General features: G+C 37.4%; 1 protein-coding gene across 2 annotated transcripts in view; it reads right to left on the bottom strand.

Moving 5' to 3' along the window:
* Positions 1-18,583, bottom strand: part of TMTC3 (transmembrane O-mannosyltransferase targeting cadherins 3) — a 49,474-nt gene that overhangs the window by 25,866 nt on the left and 5,025 nt on the right. For both annotated transcript variants that reach the window (XM_072401226.1, XM_072401227.1), the window contains 5 exons: positions 17,881-18,101; positions 14,471-14,689; positions 5,040-5,139; positions 3,764-3,879; positions 1,558-1,730 (listed from right to left, as the gene is read on the bottom strand). In XM_072401226.1, the coding sequence (XP_072257327.1) occupies positions 1,558-1,730; positions 3,764-3,879; positions 5,040-5,139; positions 14,471-14,689; positions 17,881-18,069 (797 nt within the window). In that variant the 5' untranslated portion in view covers positions 18,070-18,101. The remainder of the gene's footprint in view (positions 1-1,557; positions 1,731-3,763; positions 3,880-5,039; positions 5,140-14,470; positions 14,690-17,880; positions 18,102-18,583) is intronic.

Here is an 18,583-nt window from a genome sequence, read left to right as displayed (position 1 = left end):
CATGGTGAAGAGAAACCCCTTCACAACAGCCAACCAAGTGAACAACACTCACCAGGAGGTAGGCGTATCGATATCCAAGTCTACCATAAAGAGAAGACTGCATGAAAGTAAATACAAAGGGTGCACTGCAAGGTGCAAAGCACTCATAAGCCTCAAGAATAGAAAGGATAGATTGGACTTTGCTCAAAAACATCCAAAAAAGCCAGCACAGTTCTGGAAAAACATTCTTTGGACAGATAAAACCAAGATCAACCTTCAAGATCAAAATATGGAGAAAGCGTGGAACAGCTCATGATCCAAAGCATAGCACATCATCTGTAAAACATGGCGGAGGCAGTGTGATGGCTTGGGCGTGCATGGCTGCCAGTGGCACTGGGACACTAGTGTTTATCCATGATGTGACACAGGACAGAAGCAGCCGAATGAATTCTGAGGTGTTCAGAGACATACTGTCTGCTCAAATCCAGCTAAATGCAGTCACATTGATTAGGAGGCGTTTCATAATACAGATGGACAATGACCCAAAACATACAGCCAAAGCAACCCAGGAGTTTATTAAAGCAAAGAAGTGGAATATTCTTGAATGGCCAAGTCAGTCACTTGATCTGAACCCAAATGAGCACGCATTTCACTTGTTGAAGACTAAACCTCGGACAGAAAGGCCCACAAACAAACAGCAACCGAAAGCCGCTGCAGTAAAGGCCTGGCAGAGCAGTAAAAAGGAGGAAACCCAGCATCAGGTGATGTTCAAGACTACAGGCTGTCATTGCCAGCAAAGGGTTTTCAACCAAGTATTAGAAATGAACATTTTATTTTCAGCATTTTAATTTGTCCAATTACTTTTGAGTCCCTGAAATGAAGTGATTGTGTCAAAAAAAAGGTTTAAGTTCCTCACCTATGCAATCTTTTTGTTCAACCCACTGAATTAAAGCTGAAAGTCTTCAGTTCAACTGCATTCGAGTTGTTTTATTATGGACCTAACTGTATACAGGCTCAAAAAACAGTAGTGCTTAAGCACACTTGAATATCAGATGTGCACTGTTTTTTTAGGAGGAATTAGGAAAACCATATTAGGTAGCAAAATTTCACTTATTAAGTTTAGGTCTGGTTTAAACGTTACATTTTTTTTACTTTAGTGAGCATATCAACATAGCTTAGAAGAAATAACTTGAGTAAGCTTTTGTTAAATGTGCTGCACTTTGGTCTAGTGTTAGTCACTATATTTTGCTCATAACATAACCTAATGTTTATCAGCTAAGTAATACACATAAAAAGTGCTTTGTTTTCAGATGCACCTTCGTAGATGAATTACTAGTAGTTCCTAACCATTTTTACACAATTTTTAAATTAATTCTTCTCCTTTGAGAATATGAATATACTCGCACTTCAAGATTCAATAGGCACAGTCCTCAAAATAGCTGGTTTAAGCCTACATAATGGCACCACCTGATAAATGCATGAGTACATTACTTGCACAATAACGTAGTTAGAATGTACTCTTTGAATGTAGAAGGCCAAAATAACTGACTTGTCTATTTAAATTTTAAGCAATCTCACCTTGTGAAGACCGGGAGCTGGGACTGTATGACCTGTACACGGACAACAACAAGCAGCAGTGTGCTGAACATCAGAACAACAAGTCTGAGGAGTGTTTGAAGAAGGGAGTACGGTATGCTACCTTTACCTAATAAAATCTGTACAGCAGTGTCCCACAGCACAGGTAACGTGTACTGAAAATGTAGGAATAAAAAACAAATACATTAACACATGGAGAGAATTTATTCACTGTGCAGATTCACTAGAGCACAATTTATAATCTTTATATTAGTACTACTAAGTAAAGGGGTTCTTTTATACATTTTAAGATAAATGTTATGTTATTAAAAATGGAAAAAAATCAGAAAATAAAATATGTACATGTCCAACATCCTAACAATGATCTTTGCCTAAACTAGGAAAAGTGACAAAGAAAAATTACAAAGTTACTTTTGATTCCTAATGATTTTTTACATAGTTTCAAAAAGTGTAATCTTTAGGTAGCATTATTCAAATAATATATGTCCTCCATCTGCATTGGGTCAATATTTCACATTCAAGGAATTGGTTAGGATTCCTATTCAGTGTTCTCCCCAGAAATTTTTTTCAGCCGGGTGGTAGGAAGCTGTAGCCGGGTGGTAAAAAAGGGGGTGTGGCAAAAGGTCCCCTGTACACCCTGAAAATTGCAGGTCATTGTGACATACAGTTTAGGAGATATGGAGGTTTGTATACAGAGCTGTGAGGATGCAGAATGACATGCACACCTTATACACACTGGATACATTTCACAGGCAAGAAATCCGAGCTCTGTGCTATGAGATGGGGGTGGGGCTGCCTGTGTCTCTTTCACTTGAAGGCTGGAACTGTGTTCTCACCTCTCATCGGCAGCAATCCTCTGAACGGATGACACAGAGCACGGAGCAGCTTCACCGAGATTCGTGCATCCGAGGATGAGAGCTTTCGAGAGCTGGGCGGGGTATTTAAATCAGCCGGGCGGAGCAACCGGCTAAAACCCTCTGGGGAGAACTATGCGATTTATCTAGTGTCTGTGCACACTCTTCCAAGCAAACTAACTATTTTTGCTTCCTAACATGTACAGTATTATGAGGTGCATACTAAATACCCTTAAAAACAGTCTGTAAACGTAGGAGATATAGGAGGCTTCGACTGCAGCCCTGACATCAACAAATTAGCTGCACATATGGTTCAGTATATGTAATAAAAACATATGTGGCATTACACAGGAGATGATCAGAGGCTGTGGAGAAGTGTGGGCAGATACTGGAGATATTACAGGACACAGACATAGTATGGAAACATGTTACAAGAGACTGATGGATCTCACTGTCATTGAAGTTACAAATCACTGCTTCCACTACTAACAGCTGGGCTCCAAGAACTGCAGTAAGTTCTGCAATTTTGGCATCAAGCACCTGGATTTTTTTTTACAGAATACGGTAACTGATTTCTGAATCCAAGATAATGAGCCCTCATTCCCTTTTCTGACTCAACAGCTGAATATGCCATTCGACAGCAAAATAGAGTTGTTTAGACATGCTTTTTTTCTGTCCCAATTAAATTAGTGATCAGTTTATTGTCATGTTTATATTTAATGACACTTTTTAGTTTTTTTTGTGCTTTTCTACATATTGTTGATCTTTTTTTGATTGTTGATTCTCCAAAGTGTTGATCAGTTTATTGAGAGATTTAGAGAAACCCATTAGCTACAATAGAGATCAAAAGGTATCTGTTTCAAACATTATCATTACATTATATATGGCAATATATTTACCAACACTTGGCAATAAGCAGCAGCAAGGCAAGTCAATAGACACCTATTACCAATTTTTTTTTAAATATAATGTTATATTGGGAAAGAGGAAAACAAAACAAAAAAAATTAAAGGCGGCAACAAATTTATGTATGCATTGGTCCCCTAGGTGTCATATTATCGTACGATTAATTTTTAAAAAACTTTTTTAATGATAGAAACATGAATGTAGTCACTGGCTCTACTCAACAAATAAACTAAAACCAATTTGACTTTTCTGATATACACACGCTTGTTCCACCTTGGAGTGGAGCCAAATGACCAACATAGGGGCCCAGCAGGTAGCACTTTCAGAGGCAGCCGTATTTCTCTCATGGCCGATTTTTTTTGAAGACATTACACATGTGGCATCATATTGCACACATCTGTCTTAAAAACTAATCAAAGCATTCTTACCCCTTGTGCAATGAAGACTTCATAGACACAACAAATCCCAACAACAGTAATTCCTTGCTCTTTACACAGAGTTGCAACCGCAACAAGGAACACAGCAGCAGCAATTGGAGTCCAAACTGCAAAAATAATTAGAAACGAGTTTCACAAAAGCTTGCAGTTCAAACAAAAAATGATCAGTAAACAAGTGAATTATAAAACAAAACCACTGGCAAAGATTCACAGATGCTGCAGTCATCATATATGTGATATAATAAAAGAAATTGTTCATTTATCAAGAGTCTGAACTCAAAAGGAAAAGCTTTTTTTTCAATGGGTTTCTACTGTTTTCACATAATACAAAAAGCAACGCATTGAAACACTTAAAAAAAAATAAATAAATAGGTAATTATAGGAAGTGCAAGTATGTACAGCAGATGGACATGAAGTTTGACAAAAGCTTATAATGGGAAATGGAGTACAAATGAGGGACACCTACTGCACCATTGAACTGTTCTCCCCAGCCCCTTTTAGCTGGGTGCACCACCCAGCACTTTTTAGTAACCACCCGGCTGTTTTTCATGGGTTACTGAAGAGTTGGGTGGGTCACAGTATAAGGGCTGCCACCCACCTACAGCTTCTTCAAACCCAGCTTAAAAATATTTCTGGGGTGAATACTACATTGGATATGTTGGATTGTACAGACACATACATTTTGTGTGTACACACACTTTACATGTATAAACACATGGAATGTTTGCCAAAAACCAACAAACATATAAAGCTAAGAAAAAGTAAAGTAGATTCAAGAGGGGAGGAGGGAGGAAGGGGGGTGTAGAGGAAAGAATGAATCCTAATGACTATTCTGTTATCTATTGTACAGTCCTATGTAAAAAGTTGGTGCTTTATAAATAAAACATAATAACAATCTTTACTACATAAAGGGCTGTTAATAGTAGACAAATTATGATGGAAGCAAGTGTTTGACCCAGGGATTCCGGACAAATTGTAAAGCAGTTTTCATGAAGGAAGCACGATTTATCACCCTTTCTAGGTTTTATGATAGAGGTTCTAACCCTTCTCTGCTTATTCTTTAAACACGAGTGCAGTTGGGCTTTAATTTCAACAGTACTCTACGAGATGCATCTTGATAAACACTTTCCTACACACATCTCTGGAGAACTAGTAACAAATCTGTATGTCAGATGTAGCTACAAAAATACCAATATAAATCACTTTGTTTTAGATTACCTTGTACATGCAATACATACATAAATGAGTCAAAAAGTTTTCGTCATACCTATTGAATTGTCTGGGCCTTTTGACTTGGTATAGGATAGAAATGCAGCAAGCAGGAATATGGAGGACAGAAGTTCAGCTCTACCAACAACTCCAGTGACCTGTGGAGAAAATACAAGGGATAGGATTTTGTCATATTAGTCTGTAGAAGCCCTCCCCACAAAAAGGATATTTTTTACAGTAATAGGGAATTCTTGACGGAAACACAGATTCTTGTGGCTACACAGCTGCCTTTTCTCCTCTGCAGAAAGAGCCGTGCGGCAATTACGCAACAAAGCAGTTGTCAAATGCGAAGTTTACCTAAAAAAATGCATAGTAATTAAAAGGAGCTGCTAACAGTGGCTAACAGTGTGGTTTTTGACTGCAAATCTGAAGACCGGACTAAATTGAGACTCGCAGTTGACCTCTACCGCAGGCACCGTGTTCAACCGACTTTGGCTGTGATGGGTTGCAGCGCAGCCCCTGGAAGCGGCATGTTGCCTCTGCCCACCTAGTTGCTTTGAGGTAAACATGTTAACCTGACATGCGGTTTGCTACTCCTGGGCACATAGCAGCAGTTTGTTGTGCGCCTGGGAGCAGCTTACAACTGCAAGTGTGAAAGGAGCTAGGGCAAATATTTTAAAATCTTATCTTAACAAAGAAAGTCAGCTTAAAATACTGTTTCAGATTATACAGAATACATTTTGGTTTTAACAAAACTTTATTAGAATTTATTTAGAAAAAAGGGATGTCATAAAATTCAAGGTGTAATACACAGTATCAGGAGGGATATCATTTAAGGGAGGGAACATATGTTAGCTGCCAAACATTACTAGAATTCAGTGAAACAATATTAACCAACCAAACATGCCATAGGAATGAAAACATTTCCTATACAAACTTCAGTCCCTCAGACCCTACATCAGATTTAGCCTGTGACAACTGAGATTGCTAAAAATCTAGATAAACGTCTAGAATGAATGCAGTCCAGACACCTGATTAACATTTTGAAACTGCTTCCCTTTTCCTTCAAGAATAATTTTATTATATTTTTGAGCACAGAGGACAGGAGAGGAATACCAAATCCTGAGTAAAATGGAGCACATGACATGAGTTATTAAGCCCCCTACAGTTCAAGATCCATTATGACAACATCTTAGGGAAATGGGTATTGTTGAGGTGCTGGAAAAGGCTAGACAGAAAGGGGAAACAGAAGTTGTCCCTTCATCATACATTTATAGAGATAATGCCAAACCACACACAAGGCCAAAGTGAACTGAGACACCTAAATTATCTGAAGCAAAAAAAAATTATAGAGGACCGTAGGAAAGTCAAGTGAACTTGAAAAACAAGTCCAGACTCCAGTGCATTTTATAGGGGCTCTCAGTAGCTACAATCTTTAGAAAACAGAGGTAGATCCACTGGAGATGTAGGCACAAGATAGAAAGAAAGCCAGTCACTCAGAAAAGAGTCAACTGCTAGAAATGGAAAAGGCCTAATAGTTCTGTATAGGAATGTAACAACAATGTAGTCCCTGCTGTGTGCAAAGATGAAAAGGAAAAGTTTCTTGGTGTGCTCCAGTATCTTCAGGGATACTGTGCAATTCAATAATACTCCTTTTCATGACATTACTTTCAAAGTTAACTACTGAGAGACATAGAGACACTAGCTGTTGATAAATAAAAGGTCTCTATCTCTTTCCAACTGGGAAACTCTGTGCGCCAACCCAGATGTTTCAAATTCCAATGCTTTAGCTATCTCGGCGACTTTATTATTCTTATATTGTTTTAGAAAATCTATAGTTTTTCCTGTTAAGTACAACGCATGGCAAGTGACTTTCAAACTAGTAATCCAGACCTCCAATTCAGATCTGGTGGGCAGTGCCTGTAATAAGGTCCATAAATTGGTGTCCTCTGAAATAACAGCTTTCTGGGATACTCATAGAAGAACAAGGATAAGATGAGCAGAGCCACTTACTCTGTCTATGGATGACCAGACTTGCAAGTCTAGAGCATAGAAAAGAGAAAACTGAACTCACAAATGTATCCCATGACACTATGTGGCACAAAGAGTTGTCAAGTAAAGCGTTAAGCCCAGTCAGATTGTTGGCAATATGGTCCTAAACTGTAGAGTAATGGTGAGTACAACAACCGCCATTCCACATCCTGTGGGTCCTGCCCCAGCAAAGATTAAAATGGAGATTTGTATGTCTTTAGAATTGTCATATTAATGTTTTCTTTGCCTGCATCCAGTACTGATGGCACTGTTGTGAGCATGTACCTCTGAATCTTTCGCATCCCACCCCACTTGCTCCCTGAGATAATTTTCCTTTCCTCATCTAGGCTTGTCTGTTAAACAGGTGTGAGTTAGCCTGAAGGAAACAGTGGGGGCCCTGTAAAAATGTGTGTTCACAGCGCCATGTTCGGGCCAAGCCCCAAGGACACTTTAAACAGCATATATGGAATTTGAAGGCTTATGATACAAACAGCATATTAAAAAATGTGTTACTCCGGCTCATACCTGATTACACAAATCCTGTAAAAAGGCAGTGAGAGCACATATACAATAGTATAGCTTGTTGGGAGTGTTACTGCCACTCTTCCCTGAATGGCAAAGGGCACAGGGTCTCTTTAATTTAATTTTCATTTTCTACTTCTGCCAGTCAGTATCCTAGCTAAAAAGTCAGTCACCATGATTACAAAACATGAAAACTTCAAAGAGGGTGAATTAATTAATTATAGGTGGTGAACAAGGTAGAACTGACATTTTAACCTTTAGTCAGGCACAACCATATTAGTTTAAGAGCAGGGAATCATTCATTGCCACTGTGAATGGCATTACTACCATAGCAGTAAGTAATTTAGAGTTCCTGGGGACGGGCTAATTCCATTACATCTTTCCCACAAAAGGTGTGTGTGCCTATTTAGGAGGATAAGGAGATATGTTACTAGGAGCATTATTTGAGTTTGAATCGATAATATATTTTTCTTCCAGTGGAAAGATTGTACGATTATTTCTCCAGGTCTTCTTCAAATTGTATACCTATCATATGGAGATGTGATGCAAAGCAAATATTTACACAGCAGTTTTCAGTTTATGACAAATCAGTGCTTAATAGTTTGAAAGAACAACTCTGATCATTTCATACAATAGAAGGTCTTCAGATGCCCTCATGTGGTGAAGTGCATCATGAAACTCTCTCCTGACACAAAGACATAAAACAGTAAATAACATTGTTTTAAACAAAGGATCTCAAAAGGACATGCATATTTTCTTTCAATGGCATCTTCCTCACAATTCTTTTTCTACTCTCAAAGGGTCACAGCTGGATGCAGGCTGGCTAAAAGCCAGATTGTGTTTTTATAAGAATCTTAAATGCAGCAACTTTTACCGGTTGTACAGATAAGATCACTGTTAATAGTAAACAAAAAAACATAATTAAAACCCTTTAAAAGAAACAGATGTAAAAATGTGTATTATACACTAATGTAGTCTCAGGTAAGACCTGGCTTCTAGTCCACTGATGTAACTTTGGGGGGGATTATACAGTCTCCAAGGGGGAACCTGCACATGGTAAAGTCCCAGGTTTATTTAATGCTGGGCCCACCATATTTAAACACCTGTTCAAAGTCTGAATGCCCCCTGTATCCACTGTTAGATTTGAGCACAACACAATGATTCCCAATAGGCAGCTTACTTGGGTGCTTTCACCTGGAGCTCCCTGGAATTTCTCCTTAAAAACCAAACAAACAAATATAAAAGAATTTATGCGGACAAACAAAGGCACCTCCACTTAGCTTTTTATACACTCTAAATAAGAAATAAATAGCAATAAATATATTTTAGGTAGGTTCACTTTTATCAGAGTTCTGGGTAATCTACTCTACTAGAATTCAACCTAAAACTCTTCCTTATACGTTTAAATGCTTTGGGTGCACAATAGAGCCAATGAATAATGATCTCTTTTTCATGGTATGTTTTAAAAGTATTTTGTCCCTTGATTAATCCTCCCATTTTACTAAACTTGCTTTTGTAACATATTTAAATCAAAGCAATTAAACTTTTTTTGTACTTACATTGCTTTTATGTAAGGTAATTAGTAAAACAAGCCTAACATATGCTGGTCATATAGATAGTGAATCCTTTCACAGAGGGGAAACAAAAGCCTAAGGGGGACACTAATGCTTTAGAAATGTCTTTACCAATGAATCCTAAAATGACTGTCACATGTTCTGCATTATCTATACATAGTGAACTGTTTTACATGTTAGTAGAGCTGTAATTACACTTAGCTGATCTGGTGATTAAAGCATTTTTAAAGTGAATAAAGTGATTGCCAGAAATCATAGGCAGGTACTGGACAATTACTGGAATAACAGCATGGTCCTGGTCGGGATCACAACCCTGCACAATGACTGGACAGTAAAAGAAAAGCAGCACATTGATAGATCACCCCTTGACTCATTGTGTTCTTTCCTTTAGTTAATATGTTCCTCATCAACATATGATCACTACAGCAGACTGGCTTCTAGGGCTTTCAGTCACCCAGCGTTCTGTGCAAGAGATTACAGAAGAGCAAATCTGGGTACATTCACTGGCGGTATTATTAAATGCATGTAATGATTTTTTTAAAGGTTAAAGTTACAATAATTGGTGTTTTGATATCTGGCCAATGTTAATCTTTAAAGGATAACTTAACTTAAGGTATACAAAATGTATACAGTGTTCTCTACTGAAATTTTTTTCAGCTGGGTGGGGGAAAGCTGTAGCTGTGTGGTCAAAAAGGGGGCGGGGCAAGACACTGCAAATTTAGTGTTCCCAGTAGTTTATACCACAAGTATTCAGTAACCCCTATTAGTGTCGGTATTCTACCTCCGCCTTATACTTTGTTCCAACCTTCTAATGCCTGCCCTGTTAGTATGTCCAAATTTTTCCATTCTATGTATTAAGCCCCAATTGTCCAGTGCTGTGTATTTTCATCCAACTGCCTAGTGTTCTAAGTTTTATTAGTGTAATGCCTTGAAGCAGTGTAATAGTGTGATCAATGTTGTGTAACAAGTGAGGCTTAGTTCACATTAGCAGCAAAAAAACTGGCCCATTTACTGTTCCCAAGTGACTACTGTTAACTGCTCGGCACCTAGGATTGGTAACAGGTGGTAAGTTCTGAGCTTTTTCAGAATTAGCAAAATTTTAAGCAGCAGTGGTTCCTGGCGTGAGGAACGGAAAATACAACAAATGCAACCTTAATAGCAGTATGAATTCACCCCAACTTCAGGTGTGTCCCATGCTGGTTCAGCTTCCCTCTTTTTTCCGATGCCAATTGTAAAATCCAGCAAGGAGCAACCCACAGCCTCTTGGTATATGTGACACAAATATCCCAGGAGGCTGCGGATTTCCTCTTCAGTTTTTACCACCATGGCAGTAAAGATGTAGGGGAATAAGTCCTCCGCCCAAAAAAATGGAGAAAAAAAATTCCATTATCCAAAAGGGTAAAATCACTAAATTTACATAATGTTAAAAATGTGGTGATGCTTTAATAGCATCATGCATGTGATAGCAGATGATGCCAGAACAGCCAGTGTCCCCCCTCTCATCACTGCCCATATTCTATTATTTAAAAAACAAAACACGGTCTGTGAAGATTATCCACAGTGTGTAATGATGTGATCGGCAGCGCAGTGTGATAGCCGTTTGTGTAAAAGCTGCTTGTCATATTCTGCAGTCTAACAACTCGATGTGATTATACCTCCAGATCTCCTAAATCATGTGTCGTAATGACTTGAAATTTTTTTTGTACCCTCATAGCTACTAGTAACCAAAATCTGGGAAATCGAAGAAATGAGGGTCACAAGTTTAAAACTTGGTGAAAATTGAACATTGGGGTTGCTGGTTCAAAAGAGAGTATGTCTAAGAGCCCAAAATGTAAAATGCAAATTGTGGACCCCCAGGACCACTTACATAGTATTGGGATGGGGCCCCTTAATTTATTACTACCTTTCACAGAACAATAATTGACATACTATGCTACCCTGTCAGCTTCTCTACCTTGAACCCCAATTTCTCCAGAACAAAGAGGTGCAGGGAAACAAAAATAAAGGTGCAAATGGAGGACACTTGCGGCCAACACCCCTAAACCTTCATCACCATATCATCATTACAACATTACAAAAATTATGAATCGCTTTTAACAGCAGGATTTTATGTAGCAGAGTCCTGTTGTTAAAAGCCTACTTATTTCTCCTCCACTAACGATTCATACTAATTTAGGCTTGGCAAGGTAAACACATTTTTGATATTCCAGTAACCCCCCCCTCTTGGAATAGTTATCTCCTCCCAATAAAAAAATTCTGTCCATCAAAACGCACCTCCCTGTTACACATGAGTGTACCCTACGGGCTTCCTGGTGACGTCCGTGCATGCGGCGGGAAATTCAAATAGTTTTGTATTGGATTCAATACAAAATAGCTATATTGAGTCCAATACAAAGAAATATTCTATATATAATATATATATATATATATATATATATATATATATATATATATATATATATATGTATATGTGTGCTGCACAGTTATATTACATTATAAATTATTTTTTTTATTTAATATTTTACCTGATTTTTGTGTTTTTTTTTTTTTTAAAGTTTAATATAAAATTTATTACCTATTAGACATGTGTCAGTGAGTTATGCCTAAGAATTTTAGGTCTACGATGTAAAATATATTTTCATACATGGAAATACGGCCAGAATCAGACTGCTGGGGGGGGGAGGGATTAAAATACCTTAATAAAAATAAATGTTTTTTGCTACACTTGATGCTTTGTGACCTAATGTGCATGCCTAAACTCCTGAAAAAGTATTCTAACAAAAATGAAATGTGTTGAAAGAGGCCAAGCACTATTTCTTCAAAATCTTGAATATATATATTGTTTTGGAAAAAGCTTTTGGCCAATCTATCACATACATATTGACCAGTTGTACACATATTCATATACCTACCAATACAAAATGTATATTTTTAAAATATTTAAAAATTGAAGATTACTGGTCCTCGGATATGTTCAAACTAATCACATTTCAACAAGTACAGAAAATACTTAATAATCTTGCTAGAAATGCAAATCCTTGCTAGATTAGTTGCTTAAAAAGCAAAACAATCTTATTATTTCAGCGAGATTGGCAAGATCATTAGGTGAAAACAAGTAGGAAAAATCATGGAAAAATAAAACTGATAAAGCTCCCCCCCATACGCGAACTGATATGCTAGAATATACTGATTTTTTTTTTTTTTTTTGGTATCCTTGTATTGATAAGCGTGCAACAGTGTTGTCAGCGCCCTTATAAGCTCCATCAGCGACTGCCTAATAATAACTGTGTTGATGCTCCACTTCCACTCAACAATGCCACCAACAACCTAACAATGTACCTCATGGTATACTAGGTCTCCACTCTAAGTACTCAAGTTCTGTAGTAGTGCATCCTCCTACATGTACAGAAGCAAAGATGATATAATTTTGCTGACTTGGGCCAAGGGTTACATCCCCAGGCTGCTATCCAATGTCTGAATCCACATTTCTTCCTCTAGAAGTGGACATTGCTGCGAAGAACATAAGGAGAGGCTATATTATACCACCAGCTTGTATTGTACTGAGCCCATTTATTTGCACATTGAAAGCTGCCTTACGGGAAAGTAGAGAGGACATCTAAGCAACATGAGAAAAGGTATGTGTTCAATTTATTTTAAGTAATACAGTGTACTCGCTAGAAAATTTTAAAGCTGAGTGGGCAGAAGTGTTCCCAGTCCTTGTTGCAGAAGGAATTCAGTAACATTTTGTCAACTTTCCATTGTCCCCCTTGCAGGGTTCCAACTTTCTCTATGGTCTTTGTATTATTCCCCCTGTATTGTGACCCTTTTCGGTAACCACCCTAAAACAGCTAGGTGGTTACTAAAAAGTGCCGAGTAGTGTGCCCGGTTTAAAGAGGCTGGGAAGAACATCTAAATATAATGACAGCAAGACATTGGAACAATTCCACATATGGTTAACAGGGTGGCTTGACAAACCTGACCATCAACCCTATCTAAATAGTCAGAAGTAATGAAGGAGTCCAACATCAACTGCCTCTTTCCTTGGTTCTGCACAACCCTGTGGTAAACATATGGTGAATTTCTTGGTGCAATCTTGTGCTGCACATTTTTAACATTAATTATCTTTAGATTCCTTGCATCACTAAGTTACTTATGCCATTTATTTCTCTATAGTTACATAAAATGAAGCCATGAAAAAAGTAGTACTGGGGCAAAAAGTACACTTTAAAATGCTGTTCAGTTTCACAGGGAAACTGGATATTAGGAAGCTGGAATTATCAACTAGTACACAACATATTAGTCACCAATACATCATGCTAAAACAAAAATGGGGTTGAGCGTGGGGGGACCCCCATTTTTTCTCATGTCAATACACACAGTATATAAAGACACAAAGACAGTCCAAACACATATATCTAGTGACAGCAGTGTGAATAATTTTGTCTGAACTAATTAAATTATCATAAAAATAAGCAAGTGGCAATTGTATATGTCGTGGTCTTGACAAGATATACCGGTAATGTAGAAGCAAACGTTCTGGCAGGGCTTTATTAGGTAGGGTAATTAGACTTCAACACTGGTAGAACAGAAGTACAAATCTTTTTAACATAAAAAAGATTTTTTTATATATGTATGTATAACAAAGTTAAACCTAAGCTGTTTGGTTATGGTCCACACTCCCAACCTAGCCATAAATATCGGATAATACATTAAGTGCTTACTTTATCAACACTGAACACATCCTGGGCTGTTTTTTAAGTCACCAAGGGAATTCTGTATGTAAAGGATTTAGACCAGCGGTCCCCAACCACCGGGCCGCGGCCCACGGCGGTGTTTTCAGTGGGCCGCGAGTACATGATCCATTATTGAAAACGAAGCGGCACCCAACCACCATCCGCGGACCGGAAGTGGTCCGCAGCGGTGTTTGTATGAGATGCCGGTAAATGTACACAGTAGTCTGTGTACAAGCAATGCGAGCACATGACATGCAGCTCGATTGGCTGTCAGATGTCATGTGATCGCTTTGAAGCGGCAGAGGTGCACAGAGAGAAAAGAGAAGACGCCAGAGTCTCTCTTGTTTCTGGGGCAAACATCTTCAAGAATACAATATGTTTCCCTATTTTTGACTCTGACCTATGGGTAGCTAAGTGAACTTAACTGACCTGGGGTTTGCTCATGTCTAAACATAATATTTTTGTAGCATAGCAGCAATAAAAGGGTTACAGCCACAGTTAGTTCAAGGTATCAGGGTGGTCACTAAAAAAATGAATATAAAAAATTTATTTAGCCAAACTACCACTGACCCTCCCCACTGCCCTCCAAAGTGTACATTTTTCAGAAAAATAAATGCTCCAATACTTACAGCCTCAGTATGTATTGGATGAACAGCAAACAAAAGAGCTGCAATCAGGCTGGTTTGGTTGTCCATGAACAGTTTGCAAACCTTCAAAAAAATCAGGCACACGACAGCATGAAGAAGTAGGTTTAAAAGATGGTAGGAGAGCGCATTTAATTCACTGAACAAATAGTTCAAGCGAAAGGTCAGCACTGTAAGGGGACGGTACGATTTATGACTTCTCTCCTAAAAAGAAAGATTTAAGAATATCAGAGACATACAGATGTAAATATACAACATACAAGAAGGAAACATACTTCAATCATCATGATGAAATTTATGTTCTAAAACTAATGTTTAGCTTTAGAACTTTTTGATTTTATGCAAATCCATCTGGTGATCATTATGTACTTACATTAGTTTTGAGTGCACTGCTACACAACCATCAATACAAACTGTAATTTTCCTATTGCTTTACAAATGAATAACATCTGAAATGTATGGTATTGTCATCTTTCTGTAATAATTTAAAGCTAGAGAAAACATATGTTGTAGACAGGCATATTGGTCAGATTAACGTGTGTTCCCTCGCCATACAATGTTAGGAGTTGGAATCAATCACAAACAAATGAGGGACCTCAGCCTCTAGAGTTATGTTTTCCAGCAAGCTGGAGACATCTGCTAGAAGGAAGATTGGTATCATATAATGATTATTTACTTAAATCAGGCTAAAACAATGAACAAATATTTTACAACCTTCTATATCAGTATTGCTTTGACCAGATGACACAGATTTCCCAAAAAACAAGGTATATAGCTATAAAGTGACCTCCTCTGACAAGATGTGACACATTTTAATGTTTACCTATAATGCTTTTTGGCAATTGTATAGGAACATACCCACATTTCAACACTGTGATGAACTGTTAGGAATATTTAGGTCTATTTATAGGATCCAGTTTTTCAATGGAATTCATTAAAAAAGTATGAATCTTGGGAGATAATTCACTCTAGTACTAGTAAATTACAGTGTCTAGTCAAAGAACTCTCCAGTTATTGCTAGAAATACCCCAAATTGTTGATGATCAATGCTGCAAAGTCATGGAAGCAATAATATATAAACCTAATAAAAATCTTCAATTAGCCGCTTTGGATAAATTAGAGTATATTAAAGCAGACCTAAACTCACATTTTCAGCTTAAAGGATGAAATAATCCCGGGTTATACTGATCTGTCTGGGTTTAACTTTTGTTTAAACCTCCTAAATTGTCAAAAAAACAAAAACAAAAATCACCCCACCCCTGGGCTCTCCTTGTCCATAGCAGTGAAGTAAAGACTGCAGTGGCTCATGGGAGATTGACATTATCAGTCAAAAAGGAAAAAAAAAAAAAAAAAAAAAAAGCCAGACTGGGCTGCAAGTTAAGAGTTAAGTGTTTTTTTCCCCCTAACCAGGTGATGATGCTTGAGCAGGGAGGGCTGTGGACGTTGAAAGTGATCAGGGGATGATGGCAAGGTCAACCTGCCACACACACACAATGGCTGCTTCCATACATATAGATGTAAGCCGATACGGTTAGCACCACTAACTGGGACTGACACTGCATTGCAAGTGAGAAGAGATCTAATATTAGGTCTGATGTTCAAGTTTAGGTACGGTTTAAGAATGCATAAACCCTGAAAAGGTTAATAACATATTTTTTATATTTAAAGATTATTAACTTAAAAGAACTTTGATTACCCTATTACTCTGCACAGACAGTTACATTTATACTGTAGGCAGTACAGAATTCTTTGAAAGCTGTAAATTGGAACAGAAAAAAAAACCGTGTTCACATATGAAAATGGTTTTGAAAAGATCAGAGGTTATGAGAAAGATGTTTAGGAATAGGTTTACCATGGAACCCTGGCAAATGTCCATCAACGTGTGTACACCCCAAAGTTGAAAAGGTTTGCTTTTGGGTTTGGAAGTTTCAGGTGTTCTGCATATTATGAAATATAGTCCAAACCAAAAAAGGAAGCTAAATTATTGAATATATAAGTGTTTCCAAGTAACTGGACAGTCAGCTGAGACAAGCCAAAACAGTAATGATTACATCTGGTCTTCCAAGTACTACATAACTTTCATGAGGGTCTAATGAAATAAAAGTGGCCATTGTTCATTTTTGGCAAAGCATTTCCATGCACTATTTCAACATATCTAAAAAGTCTCTGTTCTCTCCCATAAAAACAGGGAAAATATATAAAATCAAAAAGGTTTCCAGCATTTGTACTTTGCAGCAAAACATGATGTTTCATACAATTGTCTCAAGCCAAAAAACAGGAGCCCAATCTTCAGTTTTCCTATTATGACCCTGTCACAAAAGCAAATTTTTTGCAGGAAAATCCTTAACAGCAGCAAACTGCAACAATGCCACATTACTGTCCAGTATTGTTCAATAGGACATTATTACAACAGTATGAGTACATCCTTTTCTTTGAACAGTACTTTGCAGCCTGACAAATCTTTCTTGCATATTGCCAGTGAGGCTGTCCCTCAGAGCGATGGATGAAAAGAAATGTGTGGAAATGGGGCTAAAAACCAAGCTCAAACTATGTATCTAGTAGTGTGAAAGCTTGATCCGTAAGATTTGATTGGCAATTCAGTCCTAACACTACAGGTAAAAGTTTCTTGGAGTAATCTACTTTACTTCTTGAAGGTTATATGGCTTTTATGTTGAAAGGGCAATTTATAGTCCCAATTAGAAGCCCATTTAACAGAGTGACAAAGAAGGAGAACAATTAGGTAGGTAGGTAGGAAACACTGCTGTCCTAAACAGGAAGTTTTGGAACAAAAACCATTATGGTTGAATCAACAGTCATTATCTTAAAGTGAATGTGTTTCACACGTCAGCAAAGCCTCTGTACATAAGACCCTGTACTGTACCCTTAGTTCTTTCCCTTTGATCTAGGAATTCCAGGTTAACATTGATTATTTCTGTCTGATTTATTTTGCTATTTCTATTGCAACTGCTAATTTCTGCAGCAGTGTCGCCAATTTAGGTCCCTCTTTAAGGCAGCTCCTTTCATATTGCTTCACCAGCAAATGGTAGGATTTTACTTCTGAAGAAAATGGTTGAATGCTTAGAGGTAGAGTAGCACACATTGAGGCATCTAACATGGAAACATGGAAAAAAAAAAAAAATAGGGTGCATCAAGTATTAAACTCTTCATGGCTTATGGTGGGTTGGGAATTATTCTTACAGTAATGCTATATGGGTTTTGCGTTTTGTCTTTACAGTCATATGTTGATTTACAGCTTATGGGATTTTAGTGATTGGGAGTTTTCATATGAAAAAGAAATGTTAAAATAACTTTACTGCTGTAACATTCATACTTATAGGGCTAATATGCTACATCTTTAATAGGTATAAACATTTAAACAAGTATAAAACATTTACCTCTGACATTGGTGTTCCCCAGAAGTCATTTTGAAAGAGCTTTTTAATTGGTGTTGAAGGATGCAGATCTTTATTATCCAAAATTGCAGAAACATCATCAAAAACAAAGCCGCAGTACAGACTGTTCCAATAGCATGCAACCACGACACATAATAAAATCCCAGTTTCCTTCAGATTAATCTTTGCCATATTCCTAAAAACCCGCTGTTACGCTTTAGTCACTGTAAAGAAAGAAAGCAATGCATTTGTTTTTAAATATAATAATATTCATTATAAGTGGGGTATTTCACAGTTCTGCACCAGAATGTTTTGTATATTTTCTATGTGCTGAATGTTGTATTTGCATGTATTTTAAAAATGCAAGAATGCACTGAAACAAATACAAAAGCTTTTACTGCAGTGTATATTCTAGGCACAATTAAAGTAATTCTGTCACAAACCAGGTCAATAAAAGCATGGAAATACTAGGATTTATGAACAGAGGCTGCTTCAGAATAAAAAAAAAATTAAAAGGTCATTCCACGCAACCATTGGTTTATATATATAACAAATTATCAGATGATAATATTCTTGGTTGGTGCACCACATTGGTTCACTTTCATATTGCAGTTTTCTAACTTGAAAACTAAATGGCAAACAGTTCAGTAGATCTAGAAACATAAGTAGCAGAAGATATGTGTAAATCTTAATTTTTCCTGTAAAG

The sequence above is a fragment of the Pyxicephalus adspersus genome, chromosome 2, assembly GCF_032062135.1.
Source record: "Pyxicephalus adspersus chromosome 2, UCB_Pads_2.0, whole genome shotgun sequence".
NCBI classification, from domain to species: domain Eukaryota; kingdom Metazoa; phylum Chordata; class Amphibia; order Anura; family Pyxicephalidae; genus Pyxicephalus; species Pyxicephalus adspersus.
The sequence above is the reverse complement of the archived record's forward strand: the minus strand, read 5'-3'. Positions and strand labels throughout refer to the sequence as shown.